At 39.1% G+C, this 21,884-nt stretch overlaps 1 protein-coding gene across 14 annotated transcripts in view; it reads right to left on the bottom strand.

The window, feature by feature from the left end:
• The window catches only part of PLD1 (phospholipase D1), a 284,231-nt gene that overhangs the window by 122,690 nt on the left and 139,657 nt on the right, over positions 1–21,884 (bottom strand). For 8 of the 14 annotated variants that reach the window (XR_009595050.1, XM_042234517.2, XM_060393699.1 and 5 more), the window contains 7 exons: positions 15,457–15,567; positions 13,208–13,408; positions 11,982–12,195; positions 11,275–11,388; positions 4,849–4,977; positions 3,990–4,108; positions 1,905–2,018 (listed from right to left, as the gene is read on the bottom strand). Coding sequence is in view for 12 of the 14 variants with exons in the window: in XM_042234517.2 (XP_042090451.1) it covers positions 1,905–2,018; positions 3,990–4,108; positions 4,849–4,977; positions 11,275–11,388; positions 11,982–12,195; positions 13,208–13,408; positions 15,457–15,567 (1,002 nt within the window). In the remaining 2 variants the exon portion in view is untranslated. The remainder of the gene's footprint in view (positions 1–1,904; positions 2,019–3,989; positions 4,109–4,848; positions 4,978–11,274; positions 11,389–11,981; positions 12,196–13,207; positions 13,409–15,456; positions 15,568–21,884) is intronic. The other 6 variants (XR_009595051.1, XM_060393741.1, XM_060393717.1 and 3 more) reach the window with 1 other exon arrangement.

The raw sequence follows: 21,884 nt of genomic DNA, 5'->3' as shown, positions 1-21,884 counted from the left end.
ATTTTAATGCCATCTCAAATATTAAATTAAACTCTCTTGTTTTCTTAATATCAAGGCTCCTATTTTATCTTATAGGTAACTTTTTTCCCCTCTAAGTAGAATAAAATTAAACACGTTCATAAAATATTCATTAATTTACAAATGCGTGCATATCTATCTGTGCTTCTAAGTTTAAATTAGTTATCTCCTTTAGCCTGGGATGACTATTTGCTGTAGATAATTCTCTTAAGTGATTTATCTTTTTGATCTATTATTTGATCTATAGTTTGAAATGTCTTTTTATTTCTTATATACACACACCTCTACTTGCACACAGTACAAAGTAACTAATTCAGGCATTTCATTTATTTCATTTGGGTGTTAGAATCCATGTCCAAATTATAAAAATCCATAATAGTAATGTTAGCAGCAGACTACTGGATCTTTACTTAAACAATAGTTTTTAAAATTTTGGTATGTGTATTTATTGTGAAATGATTAGCACAAGTTAGTTAACATCCATAACTTCACATATTTACAAAATTTTTTCTTGCGATAAGAACTTTTAAGCTGTATTTCCTGGGAAGTGAAAGTGTTATTCCCTCAGTTGTGTCTGACTCATTGTAACTCCATGGACTGTAGCCCACCAGGCTCCTCTGTCCATGGAATTCTCCAGACAAGAATATTGGAGTGGGCTGCCATTCCTTTCTCCAGGGGATCTTCTCAACCCAGGAATCGAACCTGGTCCTGCATTGTGGTCTTCCCTGGTGGCTCAGCAGTAAAGAATCTGCCTGCAATGCAGGAGACCCAGGTTTGATCCCTGGGTTGTGAAGATCCCTTGCAGGAGGGCATGGCAACCCACTCCAGTGTTCTTGCTTAGAGGATCCCATGGACAGAGGGGCCTGGCAGGCTGCAGTCCATGGGGTTGCAAAGAGTCAGACACAACTGAAGCAATTAAGCAGCAGCAACAGCTCCTGCATTGCAGGTGGATTCTTTATCATCTGAGCCACCAGGGAAGCCCTGTACTCCCTTAGCAACTTTCAAACAATACAGTGCTGTTAACTATAGTCACCACGTTGTACAGAACATCCCAAGGACTTTTAATTAAGAGTAAAACTGGAAGTCTGTACTTTTGACCACTGTCACCCACTTCTTAAACCCTCCTACCCCACCCTTTGCCTGTGGCAAACACCAATCTGTTCTGTACTTAAACAATACTTTTGATGCAGATAGTGATGACTTCGAACAAAAGGCAATGCCAGGTGGCCAACTCTAGATCTGTTCCTGCATGATATCAAGATACTTGAGTTGGAGTTGGTCCAGGGAGCAGACTAGGTAACAATGGATTTCAGATTAGGTAACAACTAGCATTTCAAGCTCCAGCTCTACTGATAACCCTTAATGACCCTGAGCAAGTCTCAAAATTTCACTGGGTCTTAATTTTCTTATTTGTAATTTGAGAACATTGGAGTGCATGTAGTCAAATTTTGTGCCTCTAATAAGCAAACTTCTCATTCTTTTAAAAATGTCTCTAAAAGGAATTTGGTTAATTAAGGAACTAAAATTAGATTGAACTATCGCTTCCAAGATGCTAAGTTTCAACCAAATTCCTGGTACCTCACTAGTATCAGTCCCAGGGTTACTAGGTATCATGTTGCTAGAATCAATCAGAAGGACTTACAAGACAAGCCTCTCCTTGACTGGCTTTTTCTAAAGACATGTATTTATTACATTTATATAAGAGTTTTAAACAGAGGATAAATTGAATACATTTAAAATTGAAAATATAATACTAAAATTTAAAAGATCTATTCAGATTTGTTTTGGAGTTGTCTGCCTTAAAAAACTTGAAGCCAATAGGCATTTAATCCACATGAATGATTGTACCCAGTAGTTATTTCATGAAAAACAAAAACCAAACTTACCTGTACATTAGCATGGACAGACCCAGGCACTTGGTATTTCAACTCGTGGGCTGTTGTTTGAGATTTGGGAAGCAGAAAAGGATAAGAAAGGGACCGATATTTTGGTTTCATAATCTAAAATAAAGAGAATCAGGTAAAAGAGATTCAAATGAAAAAATAATTCCAGTCTTCCCTACTTTGTGATTCTAAAAGATATACAGGTTCATCTGAAAAAGAAAAATATATACTAACAGTGGGTGTTTCTAGCTGAAGAGACAACAGATTATTTATTTATGTTTTCTATTTCCCAGAAGCAGAAAACTCCTTTGTTCCTTCTTTTACCTTTTGGAGTGAGCATTGAAAGTGAAAGTGAAAGTTGCTTAGTCATGTCTGACTCATTGAGACCCCATGGAGTCCATGGAATTCTCCAGGCCAGAGTACTGGAGTGAGTAGCCGTTCCCTTCTCCAGGGGATCTTCCCAACCCAGGGATAGAACTCAGGTCTCCCACATTGCAGATGGATTCTTTACCAGCTGAGCCAATAGGCAAGCCCAAGAATACTGGACTGGGTAGCCTATCCCTTCTCCAGGGGATCTTCCTGATCCAGGAATCAAACCGGGGTCTCCGGCATTGCAGGCAGATTCTTCACCAATTGAGCTATTGCTTCATATTTTTAAAGAAAAGTTAAATATAACCTAGAGTTGTAGACTCACTTGAAAAGACCCTGATGCTGGGAAAGATTGAGGGCAGGAAGAGAAGGGGACGACAGAGGATAAGATGGTTGGATTGTATCACTGACTCAATGGACATGTGTTTGGGTGGACTCTGGGAGTTAGTGATGGACAGGGAGGCTTGGCATGCTGCGGTTCATGGGGTCACAAAGAGTCAGACACAACTGAGCCACTGAACTGAACTGAGAGCTGTAGAAGTATACAATTGCAAAAATGGGATTATTTTATAAACTGATTTTTTACTATGTTGTCGATATCTCGTAACAGCAATAAATCACTACAGGTCCTTTTAAAAATAATTTCATAGTAAAATGTCATGGAACAATCATAATTTGTTTAATAAATTTCTATTAATGAAGATTTCAGTTATTCCTCATTTTATATAAATTATTAGATACAATGTCAAAATAAATTACTTATTGAATAACTTCTTTAGCTTAAATACCTGAAATTGATTTTCTGAGTCAAAGGTTACATCATTTAAAAATTTTTTTGCGATTATACCAATTTATCCTCCCAGGAGCAGGGTATAAGAGCATCAAAGATCCTGAACCCAATTGTGGGTTTCTGCAGTGTATTTAGCTTTGCCAGTCCAATAGATTAAAAATAATATCCTTTTATTTATTCCTTCATTCACCTCTAAATTCTTGTTAAAAATATTTCCACTATTTCTAAGAGCTCCCACTGTTTATAATGTAAATTAAGTGAAAAATAAGGTGACACTCTGAGTTAAAAAAACTAAATTTTTTCCCCAAATTATATCCAAACTAGAGGGAAGAAATGCCTCATCACCATTTAAAATAAATAAAAGGGAATCTTAATAACACCAAGACAATAGGCACTTAACTTATGAGTATTAGGTCAAATTCTCGTAAGTAATGAAGGCATCTTATGAAAGAAGACAAAATCTGGAGGAAAGAGAAGTAGCTCCATCTTCTCATATTGCTCACGTTGCTCAGAACTGCCTCTCAGAAGCCTGTGCCAACATGGATCCAGGGCATTGCCAGGATTGCAAGGACTTGAAAGCTGCAGCTCTCGCCTGAACAAGGGTCCCATCCCCGCTATAGTAGCTCAGCAGCCCTCCACATGACTATCAACCCAGGTGAGATGCTTAAACTGGGGGTCCCAGGTTAATGGTTAAACCATAGTCTGTGATGGTAGTACCATTCCTCTGCCCTCTGGATTATTTGTGGAGGAAAAGTTCAGGAACTATTTTTTTTTTCTCTTTTGCCCAGAGTCCCAGGTGCTCTGACAACCGGACACTCAACAGTGGATGAAGTGGCACAGCTGTGGCCACATCAGCCCCTTCTCGTCTCCTCTTCCTGGCCTGTCCCTCTACATGTGGACTGAATCATGCTAAAACCACCCATATGTACCTTCGTGAAGTTCCAGCGCTGGATGAAGTGACGGGCCACATCGCGAGCTGCCTTGCCATGGACTGCAGAGGCTATGTCATGCCACGGCATCCGGGGGGTGGAGTACCTGTCAATGAAATCTGCCCAGGTGCACCAGGCAAGGATCCACACTAACTGCTGTGCCCACAAGGCACATAAACCATCTGACCCCAGCTCTGACCCCAACTATGATACATTAAAAAAAAAAAGTGGTGATGTCCACCATATGTACATTTCTTGACTCGGATAGAATAATACCTTTATGGCCAAGGGAAGCATAGATCTCACATTGAGGAACATGGTCCCTATGCACCTCTCCCAATATGAAGTTTCCATTCCACTATTAGAGAATCACTGAGAAAGGCAGATGTGAGTTGGTACAAATTATCCAAAGATATCAACGTGATACTACATTTTCTCTTCTATTCTGTTGAAATAATGTCAAGCTATGTATGGACTACCATTTCTAGTTCCTGTTCAGTGTGCAAGCACTTAGATGATCCGAAATGTGTTATTTTAATGTGGGAAGATGAAGATGATAAGCAGAAAAAAGGAGGTCATCAAAGGAAGGGAAACATCTCCTGGAGAATTACAGATTATGATGCCTAAAATATGCCTATATGCAATCTGGAGATTTCAAACAAGTAAGCTATATTTCATTTTCTGTTCTTACTATACTCACAAGGAAAAACCCTTAAGTATATGACTAAATCATGGTCTCCAATGTTCCACCAAATGTTCAAAACAAAACAAGATATTAGATCATGCACACGCATACTTGTTGAGATACTAACAAGGAAAAGACAAAAAATGTGCAGCCACCCACCACCACGGTACTCACCAGCAAAAGGTTTATCGAGTTGAACCCAGTCTTTGAAGACGAAATTGCAGTAGTCCTTTCCATGCCAGAATCTGGTTTCCCCATGTAGCTCTCCCACACGTGTCTGCACACTTCGGAGGGAGGCTGTGTCTGTAAATGCAGCAAGACTCACTCAAAGGCTGTGGTTCAGGTGGGCCCCAGGGAGGGAGGCTCACCTCTCCTTTATTAACACCTAAACACTTCCTAACTTTTCTTCTTAAGCCTCATCACAAGGGTGGCATGGGTTCATTCCATCTGAGGCTGTGGGCTGGCTGTGGGCTGGGTAGTTGGGGCTATAACCAGGTTCATCATTTGACAATGAAATTTTAATATTTTTATACATGTTTCAATGCCATTCTCCCAAATCATCCCACCCTCGCCCTCTCCCACAGACCCCAAAAGACTGTTCTATACATCTGTGTCTCTTTCGCTGCCTCTCATACAGGGTAATCGCCAGTGTAGGTTCGATGTATGATACAGGATGCTCAGGGCTGGTGCACTGGGATGACTCAGAGGGATGGTATGGGGAGGGAGGTGGGAAGGAGGTTCAGGATGGGGAACACATGTACACCCGTGGCGGATTCATGTTGATGTATGGCAAAACCAATACAATATTGTAAAGTAATTAGCCTCCAATTAAAATAAATAAATTTATATTAAAAAAAGAAATTTAATATTTTTATTCTCGTCATCTAGCAGATCACTGGCAGAATGGATCACAGGGTTAACTTGCTGGGTGAGAGCGGTAAAGCCAGGTCTGCTGAAGGAACATGAAATGCTGAGGCCATCAAGAAGTCATGTTCTTCTTTTTGCTCAACCTATATGGTGCACATCTAATGTGTAATTCTTGTCTTTTGCATTTCAAAATGCAAGAACCTCAAATTTGCAGACAGTGGTGTTCTAGCCCTGGAACTGACTAGCTAAGTGACACTGAGCTTCACCCTTTTGGGTCAGAAATCCTTTATGTACAAAAGGAAGAATTTGGCCCAGCTATCATGTAAGATCTTTTGGGCTCTAACATCCTATATTTCTACAATTATTAATGACTTCCATAAAATATCATAACAATAGAAGCAGCTTAGGATCACATAGGCGCAAAAGCAGCATCTACTGCAGTATTTCACAAAGAGCTTTGGCAGGAACATTTTCAGTTCAGTAAATATGTTGACTTAAATAGTTTGTACATTTATGGGATATGCCAATCACAGAGACAGATAAGCAGGGAACTAGCAGAACTACAAATAACAAAATGCAGCGCTTGGCACAAAAGAGACACTTAACCATCAGACACTGGATGCAAAACGTTTGTTGAATGAATAAACGGTACCACACACAGAAGCCAGAGTAAATACTGGACTGGTCCCCCTACCACCATACTGCCCCGGATATGTCCTTCCAAAAATGCAGATTCCTTATTTAAAAGCCTTCTAGGATGACCTGCCTACAAGGGGGTCAAATCCTCAGGGTTTAGTGTGTAGAGGCAGTTCTTAAACTGCTGCCAATCTCTCTTTCTCATCCTCTTTTTCCCCATACAACCCAGGCCCCAGGCACACCACTGTTCTCACTGATTGTGACAGGCCTTATCTGTCATGCAGCCGGTACATGATTCCTTCAGACTGGAATGTTCTTCCCACCCTCTTGGTTTGACCTCCTCCTCATCCTTCAAGAGTCACGTTAGCTGTCACCTGTCCTAGAGACACTCCCCATAACCCAGCAGGGAGAGGCTGTGGAATCATTCATAGTTGCACACCCCAGGGCCCTTGGCTCTGTGACTCATCTGTCCCTCCCTGTCCGCCACTCACTCATCTATAAACTCAGGGGTGGGGAGTGCATACCTTCAGTGCCTGGTGTAGCTCCTGGCATTCAGTAGGCAATCAATAATAATTGCAGAGTGAAGAATTTTAAACAATCACTATGCACTCTGCTAGTGAAAGTGAAGTTGCTCAGTCATGTCTGATCCTTTGCGATCCCATGGACTGTAGCCACCAGGCTCCTCAGTCCATGGGATTTCCCAGGCAAGAATAGTAGAGTGGGTTGCCATTTCCTTCTCCAGGGGATCTTCCCGACCCAGGGATCAAACCCGGGTCTCCTGCATTGCAGGCAGACGCTTTAACCTTTGAGCCACCAGGGAAGGAATAATCTGCTAGTATTCTATCTCAAACTGAATAATTAATCTCCAAAGAAAAATGTCTTGAAGTGCTAACAATGAACAAAACTATATAATATTAAAAATTAGAATTCTATTCATTTCTCCCAGTGATTTATTTTCCTTTTCTCTGAAACTGAAAGGCCAAAGTACTGATAGGTCTATTTGCTCACCTGTAGGCTCTTTATAGGAAGCATGACACTTTATTTTAAAAAAAAATTAAAAATGGGAATAAAGAGAAGATAAATAGCAGGTCAATTCCAAAGTAAAATTTAAAAATATATATAAAATTTGTTTTCATCAGTTGAGAAACTTTGGGCTAAATGTTTACATATATACACATATACTTGTTTAAAAATTAACTTTCATCTAATAATCTGTTTTGACAAGAAAAACAAAGTAAATTCTTAGTCTCAGAAAATGATCTTGGTGCTAATTGAATTCAGCCTGCTCATAATTCAAATTTGGTTTTGGTCATGGCCCACACCAGTGCAAATTAATCAGGGTCCTCTTCAGAACCAGTGAAATATTAAGGTTAAACAGAACCAAATCTTGTCAGTAGGATATTTCCCCCTGCTGAATCACTAAGGCACTAAGTTAGCAAAATATTTAATCCCAACACTTCTCTACTATTTAATAAATAATAAGCTCTTTGAGAGCAAAAATAAGTGTTATACAATTTACCATTGCATCCCTGAGAATGGAATTGAGAAATGACTTAACTTGCTATTCATTCTCCCTTATGATTAAATATCTGAGTGTGAAACATTTGCCTCAGCTAAATGACAAGCATTATCTACCCCATTAGCCATCTATTAAATCATGCTTAACCAGAAATCATCAGCAAACAATTACTGAATATAAAAAGAATAAAATTCAACCCTTTTAAAAATGACTGTATCAAGGAAACAATGTGTTTGACATTCTCCCTCGTGCAACATAATTTTGAGAGGGGAAAAAAAAAAGTCTTGAGGATGGCTGACTGATTTTGGATTAAAGTATATACTATAGAAATCTATCATAGTTACTAATCATATTTAAGATGAGCTGATTTTACTCCACTTTTTTCTACTTAGAAACATGCAATGATCTTGTATGCACACTCTACTGATTTCTACACATCACCAGTAAGGTTCACTCGGAACCCCATTCAGTGCGGCCTTTTGCACTCAAGTGAAACATTGCAGAGAAGCTAACCCAGTTCATACTTTTAGGAAGGGAAGCTATTAACTCAAGCAAACATTCAGTTTCAAACTTATGATGAAGAGTCACTCTATGCTTAATTTGGGTTTCTAGTCCCAGAATTAAGACCATACAGTTTAAGTCATTACATGATTTAAATGTAGGGCTATGCTCTTTAAATTTCCTTCTCCATTAATAGTAGAACCTTACTTTTTTTTCCCCCCAAACAAATTCACATGGCAGTCCAATATATAAAACAATGTAAGTGGGATTTTTCTGGTTGAAGCAGGTAGCAATTAAGGTAGGAGGGGCCCAGGTCTTCAGTAGTATCCTCAAAACTCCCCGAGAAACACCAGGATTTAAGGAACAGACTCGGTAAAGCACTGTTCCAGAAGAACTCAACTATTCTTTGGCTTTGGTTTTTAAGTAAGTGAACTCTTTTTCATATTAAAAAGCTAACATGGTAAATTAACACAGTTAATGGAAAGAGTCCTCTTGGTCCCCCACATCCCGTGTCCAGCGCATCAGCCGTGCCGTCACCTCTACTTCAGGATGGTTTCAGTACCTGCCTGGTCACGATCTGCCACCTCTGTCTGCTCTGAAGAATAAGCTTGTAAAAAATGTTTGTTAGGTCTTGTCTGGCCTTTGCTCAAGACCAGCTGATGACTTCCTTTTTCTACTCAAAGTATAAGGCAAAATTCTATAACCTACTCAATCCTGTCCAACTTTGCTCCTATCATTATCCCCCGCCCTCCCAACTTCAGCCATGCCTGGAAGTCACCTATCCCGTCCTTTCTCACAGTCTACACTGGCTGGTCTCCCTCCCTTATCCTACTTCTCTCCTTTCGGATCTTTGTCGAAGACTCATCTCAGTGGAAAAGCATTCTCTGACTCCCTCCTCATATAAAATAATCACTCCTTCCCTCTGCCCTTTCTCTCTTCCCCTGCTCTATTATTCTGCGAGATAATTCATACCACCTGACACACTGTTTGATGGTCTATTTCTATTTACAATCCCCATCCTCACTTTCCAACTAGATAACTGAATTTCATTTATGTTGTTCATCCCATCCCTAGTACCCAGAACAATCAATGATCGACATATTACAGGAGTTCAGTAAGTACTTATTTAATAAACAAATGAGTCATACATATTTAGTTTTGTACTCCCACTTACAATTTTTAATGATTGTGCAATTCCATCAAGGGAATGGATTGCTCATTATGGTCTAGAACCATCCTCCATCCTCTCTTGGATATTTAGGGTGTTTACTTCCCCCCCTCCCCTCTCTCCCTTAAAAAACAAAAACAAACAAACAAAAAAAAAAAACGACAACACTGCACTGGATCTGTATCCAGTTTATTAAAGAGAGGATTTCCATCAACACCTAAAAACAACCATATTGCTGTCCCCAGCTCATGACTGTGGGACTCACCCCCTCAGTCTATTACCAGCCTGAATTACTTAAAATATTCTGCACTCAGCTTGCATCTTCCTTTCCACTTGCCTCCAATCCTGTTGTCAGCAATACTAACATTTAGTCCCCTCATTGCTCCATCTTAACTTCAGTCCTAACATAGCAAAGCCACATGCTGGAATTACAAAGCAAAATCTGGACCTATTTGTAACCCTTATCTTCAAAGTCTGCCCCTGACCTGGCTCTCTGGACTTCCCAGTGCCCTGTCTCAGGGCTATGCCGCTCTACAGAACACAGGAGTTACTGTGAGCTCTCCCCGAATCCACATAAGCATCAAGGGCTAGCTATATGCTAAACAGACAAAATGTCTCCCCATGTATGCCCTTCTCCATATTTTAATGGTATCAGTGTTGTTGAGATTTATGAATGCATATGGATTTAACAGTTACATAGGTGCTTTAGTTCACTATAAATAGTCAATCACTTTAAAAATTGCTGGGTCCCCAGGCTAAAGAATGCTGGAACCACTGCCCAAGGTCCAGCCTAGTGTTCAGGGTCATTAGCCCCTACTCGGAGAAGGCAATGGCACCCCACTCCAGTACTCTTGCCTGGAAAATCCCATGGATGGAGGAGCCTGGTGGGCTGTAGTCCACGGGGTCGCTAAGAGTCGGACACAACTGAGCAACTTCACTTTCACTTTTCACTTTCAGGCATTGGAGAAGGAAATGGCAACCCACCCCAGTGTTCTTGCCTGGAGAATCCCAGGGACGGGGGAGCCTGATGGGCTGCCGTCTATGGCGTCACACAGAGTCAGACACGACTGAAGCGATTTAGCAGCAGCAGCAGCAGCCCCTAACAGCCACAAATGACTCACATACAGCCCTGCTTGCTGGGCTCCATCTCAGTCATCTCCTAAACAGTACACAGAACTGTGGCCTTGAGAATTTAGCCAAAAGGTCCTGCTTCGGTCATCTGCATTTCTGGTAAATCACAAATCTGATTCCTGACTTCTAGGAGGCTGAGAAAATGCAACTTCACTGGGCACATCACTTATCATCTCTAAACCTTCATTTGTAAAAAGAAGATAACACTATTATAACCAAGCACCACCAGTGTTCCCGGCAGTGAGGGGCAGAGTCTGCACATGATAAAAGCTAGCTTACATTTTACTGTGGTTGCTATTTACTATGATGACTGTGTGTATGCATGCTAAGTCGCTTCAGTGGTGTCCAATTCTTTGTGACCCCATGGACTGTAGCCTGCCAGACCTCTCTATCCATGGGATTCTCCAGGCAAGAATACTGGAGTGGGTTGCCATACTCTCCTCCAGGGGATCTTCCCAACCCAGGGATCAAACCCGCATCTCTTATGTCTTCTGCATGGGCAGGCGGGTTCTTTACCACTAGAGTCACCTGGGACGCCCATTATTTGTCCCTATATCTGATCTGTTGCCAAATCCCTCTTCATTCCCACCACATTTTAGGCCCTGATTAATTTATTTGAGTACCTCGTTCTTACAAAAGCTTATCAGATCATCACTTCTAATAATACGTGCAGGGTAAAAGCTGTGAGAACAGAGAGGCAATCCAGAAATACAGTCACTCTGCTCATGCAGCAAAAGCCGAAGCCTATGGAGATTCTGGCACTTCACACACCACTTACCAATGTTAGGTCTAGTAAGCCCCTGCTCAGACTCACTGGAAGAGCGAAAGAGTTTCCAGTGGGGTTTTAAACCATGGATTAAATTCTGACGACTCCTACAGTGATTACAATAACCTGGAGAAAGTTAAGAGTTCTTTTTTTACAAAGATATATATATATATGTAAATATATACACACATATATGAAGTTTTCTAAACTGGAAAGCAGGTTCAATCACTTTTAAAAGTAGGCAAGGCTATAAAATCAGTCACAAATTCTGTGTCACAGAAACTGTAGTTTTAAAGACAAATCTGAAAAGAATAGTAAATGTACAAAATGTAGAAAATCTGATGTTTGAGGACAAAAGCTTGATGTATTTCTGGACAGGAAGAGATATGCAATCTCTGCTATGATGTTTATAAAGTACACCTAATACTTTTCCTTCATAATTTGGTATTAGTTTAGAAATGCTTAGCCATTCTGTGACCATTAGAAGCATCAATTGTCAGTGTTATGAGTACTGATGTGAATAAAACAATAAATCTCCTCTACAATGAGCCAAACAGAGCCCCAAAATGGTATGAGATTGAATAGGATGATATAATGACGTTTAAACATTGCTTGCTTTACTCCATGTTAGGTATAATGGTTCTGCAAACAGGTGTCCCGTGTCTGGCTATGAAGGAATAGAGTCGTCGAGATAAACTCCAGGGCAGACTGTGACTTACTGGAGGCACTGTCAATGCTGCTGATGCTGTCTGTGTCGTGCAGGTGGTGTCTGTGCAGCTGCCTGTAGAGACTGAATTTGGAGAACTTTCTGGGCTTTCCTATTCCTTTCAGTTTTGAATTTGCATCATCAGGAGGGTTCAGGATGGGCAGATCTTTATCAGATTCGTTTTTATCTTTGAGGCGTAAGGATTCCATAGACTCTGTTGTTTCAGCCTGAGAAAATTATTTAAAAAAAAAGAGAGAAATGAAAAGAAACTGCATAATATATGCTGCAATGTGGTCTTTTAATTCCAGTTTAAAGTTTACACGTGTTGCTGGCTCCCTACAAGACACACAATAATGTGCGTGAGGTCACATGCAGGGCAGTGGGGGGATTTTTGTGAGCTGTTTAAACACTTTCAAAGGGACACCAGGAAGTCCATTACAGTTCCTCTTTCACTGCATCAAATTCTTGCAATTTTATGCCAATTAACCTTTCAGTTTCAGATATAATTACATGAGTTACACTCACTGTTGAGGTACTGAACTTCCTCTGATAAACATTAAGTAAGTGATGATTTTTCTGTCAATTATTTTCCCCATTACCTTTCCACTAAATCTCTATTTTCCTAGGAAAGTCACCAACATATACAGCAGAAAAATAAGATGGAGGCCATCAAATTTTTAATAGGTGTATTGATATTTTGGCAACCATCTATCTGAGTTGAAATAATAACTACACGAATATAGGCGTACAGAGATTTTGGCAGTTCTTGATTTGAAAGGTACGTTGAGGAGTTATTAACCTCCTGCTTTCAAACAGAATTCTCTAAATGTCTCCAGACTGACTTATCTTATTTTCATATGTCTGTAAGAAAGAACATTTCAAAAACCTTGGCAGCAACTTGTAATAAGGCTGCTTACTTGAAGTCCAATTGTGCTGCACATTTTTATGAACTTTTTTTCCCCCAAATAGGAATTAAATCTTTAATTTAAATGGAAACCCAAGGAACTGACTATGAGATAGCAAATGTTTTATGGAATCTATTTAGTTTTCTTACAAGAGAAGAAACTGAGACTAACAGACTCCTTAGGTGGTATTTGAAACCAGGTCTATGTTGGACTCAACTATCCAGGAATGTTTCTCCTTTCATTCAACCCATCAGCCAACCAATCATGTTTCTGATACACACTTATACAAACTGTGTCCCTTTTATGCAGTTCCATAAAGATGAAATCTACTAACTGTGAGGGAACCCAGAGATGGTCCCCCGATGACGCGCTTCACGCTGCCCACATCCGTGAGTCTGTGTTCGTTGTCATCCCACCTCCCGTAAGCCAGGTCAATCCCACCCACAAAGGCCACTGACTGGTCGATGATGACGAGTTTCTCATGATGAGCCCACAGGTATACGCTGGACGACACGTGATCCGGGTGCCTCATCACCTTGAGAGGAAAAGACCCACACATGTAGTATGCTTTCTAAAATGCCTTTCATACTATAACAAAATAGGTCTGTTCATACCCTTGAAGAGCATTTCCTACAATTCAAATACTAAAATGTGCTATCTATACATTGAAGGGAATCCCCATACTTCTAATTTTATCCTCAGTATTTACCAAAGGAAGATCCTTGGTTACTTTTCAAGACTCCCCTACCCATTCTGGACCCCCCACACTTGTGGGGAGCTACCATTCAGCTTGAAATTTGGCCACATATTTCAATAAAGGTCAGCTCAGTGGGATAGCAGATTCCCTTCCCTCCACCAAAGGATTACATTGTCTGTGGTATTACTTAAAAAACACTGAAACTTTTGAACCAGCATCTATCTGTGACAAAAATTACTAAGTGTATTGATATTTTAGCAGTCATTGAGTTGAAGTAGTAAGTATATGATATAGGGATATAGATGTTTTGGCAGCTCTTGATTTTAAAGGTACTTTGAGAAGTTATTAATCTCCTGCTTTCAAGTAGAATTCTCTCTAAATGATCCCAGACTGACCTACTTTTGTATGTCTTTAAGTGGAAACATATCAAAAACTTTGAAGATAATTTTACTGTTTAACAACATTTTTTCATTGTGGTGAAATACACATAACATAATATTTATGGTTTTAACTTTTTTTATGTGTACAGTGTAGTGGTATTAAATATATTCATATTGTACAACCATCTCCAGAACTTTTCATTCTGCAAACTGAAACTCTACACTCATTACCAATAAAGCCCCATTCCCTCTTCCCCCCAAACTCTAGCAACTACCATCTACTTTTTATCTCTGTGAATTTGACTACTGTAGGTACCTCATGTAAAAGGAATCTATCTTTTTATGACTGGCTTATTTCACCTAGAATAATGTCTTCAAGGTTCATCCACATGATTTAAGATATGTCAGAATTTCCTTACTTTTAAAGACTGAATAATATTCCATTACATGTATATGCCAATTCATTAGTGAGAGTGTGATATTAAAGTGTCCAACTGTTATAGAACTGCTTTATTTCATCCTTTGATTTTGTCCATATTTGCATAATATATTTTGACAGTCATTATTAGGCCTGTAAATGCTTATATTTTCCTGCTGCACTGAAACTTTTATTAATATATAATATCCTTCTTTGTCTACTGTAAACTTTTTTGATTTAAAGTCTATTTTGACCCATATTAGTATAGTCATTTCTGCCTTTTTTTGGTTATTATTTACATGGACTACCTTCTTTTAATCAAGAAAAATATATAATCATTATATACTTTAAGCCTACTGAAGATTTATTATTGTCTTGAAATATCTCAATAACTGGGCAATATTTACTGATAGGCTTGTCCTTGGTAAAATATCAAATGGCTTTTTTCAAATTGTTTATCATGTTTATTCACGTTAGTAGTACTTTCTACTAAGAGCTTTTTAAGGAAAGCGCTTTAAATCCTAAAGGAGCTCTTTTTGTGTCTATCAGTATTCAAGGGATGTCCCAGGGAGCTCACATCTAAGAGGTTTCAGGATAACCTTAATGAAGAGTATGGAAACTTGATGGGACTCTTGAATATTAAAACAACTCTAGGAATAATGTTCTTGGCTAAATGATCAGGGTAAAAGAAGCAGAAATGAGAACTTTGACGATCCCATCAAAATCAGAAATATAAGAAAGTATGTGTGCTCAGCCGTGTCTGACTCTTTGCAGCCCCATGGATTATAGCCCACCCGGCTCCTCTGTCCATGGAATTTTCCAGGCAAGGATACTGGAGTGGGTTGACATTTCCTACTCCAGGAGATCTTCCTGACGCAGGGATTGAACCCGCATCTCTTGCATCTCCTGCACTGGCAGGTGGATTCTTTACCACTAGCGCCACCTGGGAAGCCCATAAAGTTCATAGTACTATTTACTCAAAATATACATGAGGGAATTCCAAAGACTGCCACTGCTCAAAGCAAAACATATCTGAAAACCGTAGAATAATAAAGAAGAAACATTTTTCAGCAAGATGACCCAAATACCTTTATGTTGGGGTGTAGACGCATCAGAGTCCTCTTGCTGTATTCACTATTGATTCCAAGGGCAAGTTCCACCTCTTTGTAGAGCATAACAAAGATTCTTACCCCTTGTTGCTGTCACAAGAGAAAAACACAGGGAAAAATAAGAACTTCTGGAAGTATGCTACGATTTTCTTTTTCTTCCTCCTTTCTGGGCATTGTATTTTCTAAAAACTTCTTCTATAAACAAGTATAAAAAAATATTTAATGAAAACTGCCACAGAAGGAGCTGAAATGTGTAGATTAAGACACAGATATAAAAAATAAAAAGCTACCACCTTTCCATTCTATGCATACTGAGTCAACAATTGACTAATTACAACCAGAATGTTGAAACTGCAACTTTAAATACTAAAAATGTCTGATAGTCTTACACCTTTGAACACCTCCGAATACTTGACATTAGAGGAAAGTTTTGATCTGATTCATTGTTACAGAATTAGGGTCTTCTTTTTGTTTTTATCGTACCACAATGAGTTGAAATAACAGTGTTTTTTAACACTCTGATGATAAAATATGCTAAACATGCCTTAAATGTTTTTGGCGATATTTTCATAGATTTTTTCTTTATTAAAAATTATTTCAGTGGAAAAACATTTCTCACTCTTCAGAAATGAATGTGTTGGTTCACACTCTTCACCCATAACTAAATCATTAAGGCCTATTTCACCACTGAAATGACTTCTTCAGAAGTCAGCTTCTCTAACAATCAAAAACCCCTGAGTTTTAGCAGCAGCCCACAAATTAACATTGATCTGTCCCTAGACCTTGGACCTAAAGGAAAATAGACAAAGCCATTGTGAAGGTCATACTGAATCAAAAGTGACTCATAAACTTTAATATGCTATATAAATAATATCTGTCATTAATATTAACCATCAAAAAGAATGTCCAACAGCTGGTAGTACAGGAAAGTACCATTATTTTTCTCTCTTAGTTCTGGGTAGTGACAAGGTCTTGGCTTATGGTTAATTTTGCTTGACACTTGAATGTTCTCCCCTCTCCTCGTCCTCTTATATGGTTCCCCCATTAACACACAGCTCCTCCAAGAAACTCTATATTGTTTATCCTCATTTCTTATGTCATTTTTTTACTTTTTAGGTTTGCATCCTCAGTATTGCTGTGTAGTTTGCAGCACTGAATTTGCACTTTATATACCCAGCAGCTCTGAAACCGTTCTGGATGATTTCTGAAACCATATACAGGATACTGTAGCTACACATAGACATTTAATATCCTACAGATTTAAAGGCAAGAAGTTTTCCATAATCTTTTCTAGAGTATTAGAGATACAAGTGTATCTAATAAACTATAGTGATGAATAATAATTTTGTTATAGTTTGAATATCAGTTCAGTTCAGTCGCTCAGTCGTGTCTGACTCTTTGTGACCCCGTGAATCACAGCACGCCAGGCCTCCTTGTCCATCACCAACATGAGTTCACCCAAACCCATGTGCACTGAGTCATTGTTGCCATCCAGCCATCTCATCCTCTGTCGTCCCCTTCTCCTCCTGCCCCCAATCCCTCCCAGCATCAGGTTCTTTTCCAATGAGTCAGCTCTTCACATGAGGTGGCCACAGTATTGGAGTTTCAGCCTCAGCATCAGTCCTTCCAATGAACACCCAGGACTGGTCTCCTTTAGGATGGACTGGTTGTATTTCCTTGCAGTCCAAGGGACTCTCAAGAGTCTTCTCCAGCACCACAGTTCAAAAGCATCAATTCTTAATCCATGGTAATTAGGCATTGTTCATAAGGACATTCGAGTCACAAATTTAAGAAGACTTACTGGATTGAACACATCAAATTTATAACAACTGGACATTTTTTCAATGTTACAAAAATGTGAAAAAAACATAGGAGTTAACATTTTTAGTCTGCAAGATATAAAACCTTGGAGTAAACAAAACATGTTTACAATTCCCTAGTGTTGCTCTGCCAATACCAAGGAGCATATTTTAGCCCCTAAATCATTTAGAATAACACATCACTTCAAGAAACTAACTTTGTCTTACTTGGTGTTAGTAATATCTGAAAAGTGTCATATTTCTGAAGGGATACACCTGATTTACATTCTGGACTGCATTAAGGAAACCTGAGTACTAGCAGAAGACCCATTCTTGCTCTGAAAAAAACAGGATTAAAATACATATGTCATTTTATTTCTCTGGTTAACAACTGACTTTTGGAACTTGCTTATCATTTATACATTATGCAACTATTATTGTAATCAAGTACGAAAGTACAGCAGAGAAGGCAATGGCACCCCACTCCAGTACTCTTGCCTGAAAAATCCCATGGGCAGAGGAGCCTGGTAGGCTGCAGTCCATGGGGTCGCTAAGAGTCGGACACGACTGAGCGACTTCACTTTCACTTTTCACTTTCATGCATTGGAGAAGGAAATGGCAACCCACTCCAGTGTTCTTGCCTGGAGAATCCCAGGGACGGCGGAGCCTGGTGGGCTGCTGTCTATGGGGTCGCACAGAGTCGGACACGACTGAATCGACTCAGCAGCAGCATGAAAGTACAGACTTGAGTAAAGAAATAAGGAAGTGAAAGGATTAATTCACTAAAGGCAGGAAGTGAACAGATTAATTTCCAATGATCTGGTCAGTGAGTGCTCTAAATGAAAACTAGAACATTATTTTATTTTTGTCTTCTACTCTTTAGATTTACTTTTCTATTTAAATATTTTAGGATTCAGCAATGAGTAACAGTTTACAAAATCGCCTCCCATGAATGATGCAATATAAAGTTTGAAACCCCCAATTTCAACCTAAAGTAAAGAACATTACACCTGACATCTCTCATCACAGTTCATTTGTTTTAAAATGGATGATATTTTACCTCTTAGGCTTGTGAGATTATTACTCAAGAAGGACAGTAGTTGCAAATTAGGAACTGGAGTGAATCTTATAATTTTCCATTTATCTGCATAACGAATGGATTTTTTAAATAATAGAGATGCTGGCACTAATGGATTATAGTATTGATATTATCCTCCATCTACTAATACCTGACATTTTCTTCTTTACTGTGTCTTTCCTCATTGAAATAAATTAACCTATAGGAAATAGGATACAGACTTTTAAATCATTCTAGCTTAACAACTAAAAAGGAAATGACTAATAAGGAAGTAATTAAATATAAATAGTTCATTTTTATGTAGTCTGATTTACAGTTGTTTACTTACACCACGCCCACAATAAGCAGTTGATTAGTGACAATATTCTTGTGATAATAAGGAAATAAATTCCTCTTCTTTTGGTCAAGGCATTACAAACTATCATAAACTCTCAGCTATAAAGGGCAAAGCCAAATATATCCCCTTGGAATGAAGGCATTTGGTGGGTCCTAATAGTGCAGACTAATACAAAATATGGGAATATTTGCACATAGTGAAAGCCAAATCAGAAATAAAAGGACTGATGTTAATTCTGTAATTAAAAAAAAACACTTTTGAAGAATCTGATGTTTTATCAAAGCCTTTCAGTGACTCTAGGGGAAATTACCCTTTGCTCAGAAGAAAAGTATTAATAGGACAAGTGGGAAAACAGATGGCCCTGGACTTGACTGTGTTTCTTACATTTCTATGTTATATTATTTATCTTTGCTGAAGTCAGCTAACCCAAGGATTCCACACAATAAACTTTATGACACATGACTTTAGAAAGATAAAAGTTCTATCCTCTTTTCTAATTCATTTTTAATCAAGTAGAACAGATACAATACTATAAACAGTATGAACTTTTAGGTGTTTTACACATACAAATGCATATGAAGAAAATGAAAAATAAAAAATGTTTATAGTTGAAATCAAGAGACTTTGTTTCTGAGCCAGCTTTTTCTCTGATTGTCCAAAGCACAGTGGTCAAAATATTTTCTAAATGTAGTAAAGTTGGTTCACTGACTAAAGACAGCTTAGCTAACATACCCCCAGAATAATCACTAATTTTATCACCTGTCAAGGACGTTCCTGGGGAGTAGCAAGGCAGGGATGGATAGTTTGTAATATTTTAAGAAAATGAAAAGTAAAGGATAAAAAGGAATCATATCCTCACCACTGAAATGCAAGCAGCACTGGTAGGTAACAGCGCTAGTGCTCATAAGCCTTTCTCTTTCTTTCCAAGGCAATTTTGTTTAAAGCACAGTCCTTAAGGTTGAAGATCCCTTCCCTCCTTCCCTATTTCACCCTTCTGGCCCACTATTTTGATAAGATTCTCTTTGATTTTTCTGTTGAGTGATGTGATTATTCACCTCATTTGATGAACGTGGACATCCTTCCCCGCTTTTGGTCCCTGATTGCAACTTTAGAATGTGCTCTGCAGTCCAGGACAGAAAGAAACTAACTTGATGACAAAATCCCCCTGAGAACTAAGGTTCTATAGTTCTCCAGATTGCTGCACTTGAAGAATCTTCTGGTGCAGTTCTCATCAGAAATGTCACGTATTTCTATGGTTAAAATATACAAACTGGATACAGGGATGCAGTTACCCATAAGCATCATGCAATTTATCTTACCTCCAGTACAATAAATTCAAACCTGTACAAACCCTGGGATGCTGCTTTGAGTTGTAAACAGTCTGTCTCTCAACATCAGTTTAAATTTTTTAAATGATGACAGGGGATAACAGAAGACCAAAGAAACAGGAAATATCAACTTGGTTACTACCAGAGAAACAAAATATTGTATTTTTCCCCTCAGAAACAGCCATTAAAAAAGATGTTTGCCTATTGTTGGCTATAAGGTAGAGACACTAAATTTCTCCCCAAAGAACTACAGAATCAGATAGGAGAAAAAAAGGAATTCATTTCATTCAACCTTATGGACCTCTGGGATCCATTAATGCAAGAATAAATGCTATTTCAACCCAGTACTTTGTGAAGCTAGTGGCTTTCAGAAACTAAATTATGTATGTAAAGCAGTGTTTATGAGCATATGAAATATCAATTTGGAACGATCTGAGTGTTAAAAATTTAATAATATGGTATAGCTGGATTAGAGAAGAGAAATTCTATTAAATATACCACTGAGAAATTAATATTTAATAGTATTACTCTTTCCTTAGGAGATTTAAAAAATCATTACATGTAATTTAAAAATTACATGTTTCAAAAAAGCAGATGAAATTGAAACAAAGCACCATTATCAGTCAATAATATTTATTTGGCCATGGTATTTACCTGATACCTCACAGGGTTCATGGGCCATAAAAGCAAAGAGAAATCACACAGTGGTAGAAGAGGGACCTGGACAGGTACGCTGAGGGGAATAAACACACACACACCAGCCAACATGGAGTGGAGGACCAGGCTTGCAGGATCTTTCTCCTGAACCCCGCTCTGGAAAAAAATTACTAGCTTTCTGGAGCATACTTATGTGTCCTGCAGGTACCTCATAGTCGCATGATCTAAAATGTAGCTCTCTGACCCTGGGTTCTTCCCACTTCCTTCCTCTGCCAGATTCACCCTACCAACACACCGTTTTGATCAGATCACCCTTCGTCCATCACATCTCCCACTGTTTTTCCATGAAGTTCAAACCGCTGGCTTGGTTCCAAAGCCTCCCCATCCCAACTGCTTTTTCAGCTTGATGCTCCATCCTACATATGCTAACACTCATATGCCATCAACCTTGTCACCTCACTGTGATGGACAAGGACTTAGAATTCTTGCCTCCAGAATGTTTGCTCATCACAGTTCCTACACCTAGAAATCTCTTCTGTTAAAATTTTTGGCCCATCTTGAATGCTCTAAACCCTTCATGCTGTGAGGGGCTTCCACACCAGACCTACCCAGTGCTCTCCCTCCTGCTTTGAATCTTGGCACTGACTCTGTACCCAGCTGACTTCTATATAGATCTTTAAGCTCCTTCAGGTCGAGAATCGTGTCTTTCATTTTTGTACATGCTCATATGATTAGCCAGTGCCCTAACGTAGCAGGCATTCAACAGAAACACGTCAGCTGAAACCTAAAAGAGTAAAGCATTTGATAAGCACGTGAAGAGAAGATTTACTGGTATGACTGATGACTGGAAGGGCAAAGCTGGAAAAATGGATTAGAGTGGAATTTCTGGAGTTTATTTCTGGAGGAGAAATAGGAGAGGTGCTATTTCACAGAGAGAAACATGGAGAAAGTTATAGCCCATTCAATATGTAGAAAGACGTCTGGTAAGGCTAGGGCTGAGCCCAGGATGCGAGTCCTTCAGCAAGCCCTCCCAGGGGCAGGGATGGGGTCCTAGTCACACACATGACATCCTTAGTTATTAGCATAGGACCAGATGCAGAGGACACACTCAGTATCTGTATGCTGGATTATGTAATGAATATGCAAAGAATACATGTAAGACTAGAATTTCCAATTTTGTGAATGGAAGTCTATTGAGATAACAGACA

The sequence above is a fragment of the Ovis aries genome, chromosome 1 (genome assembly GCF_016772045.2).
Source record: "Ovis aries strain OAR_USU_Benz2616 breed Rambouillet chromosome 1, ARS-UI_Ramb_v3.0, whole genome shotgun sequence".
Classification (NCBI taxonomy): domain Eukaryota; kingdom Metazoa; phylum Chordata; class Mammalia; order Artiodactyla; family Bovidae; genus Ovis; species Ovis aries.
The sequence above is the reverse complement of the archived record's forward strand: the minus strand, read 5'-3'. Positions and strand labels throughout refer to the sequence as shown.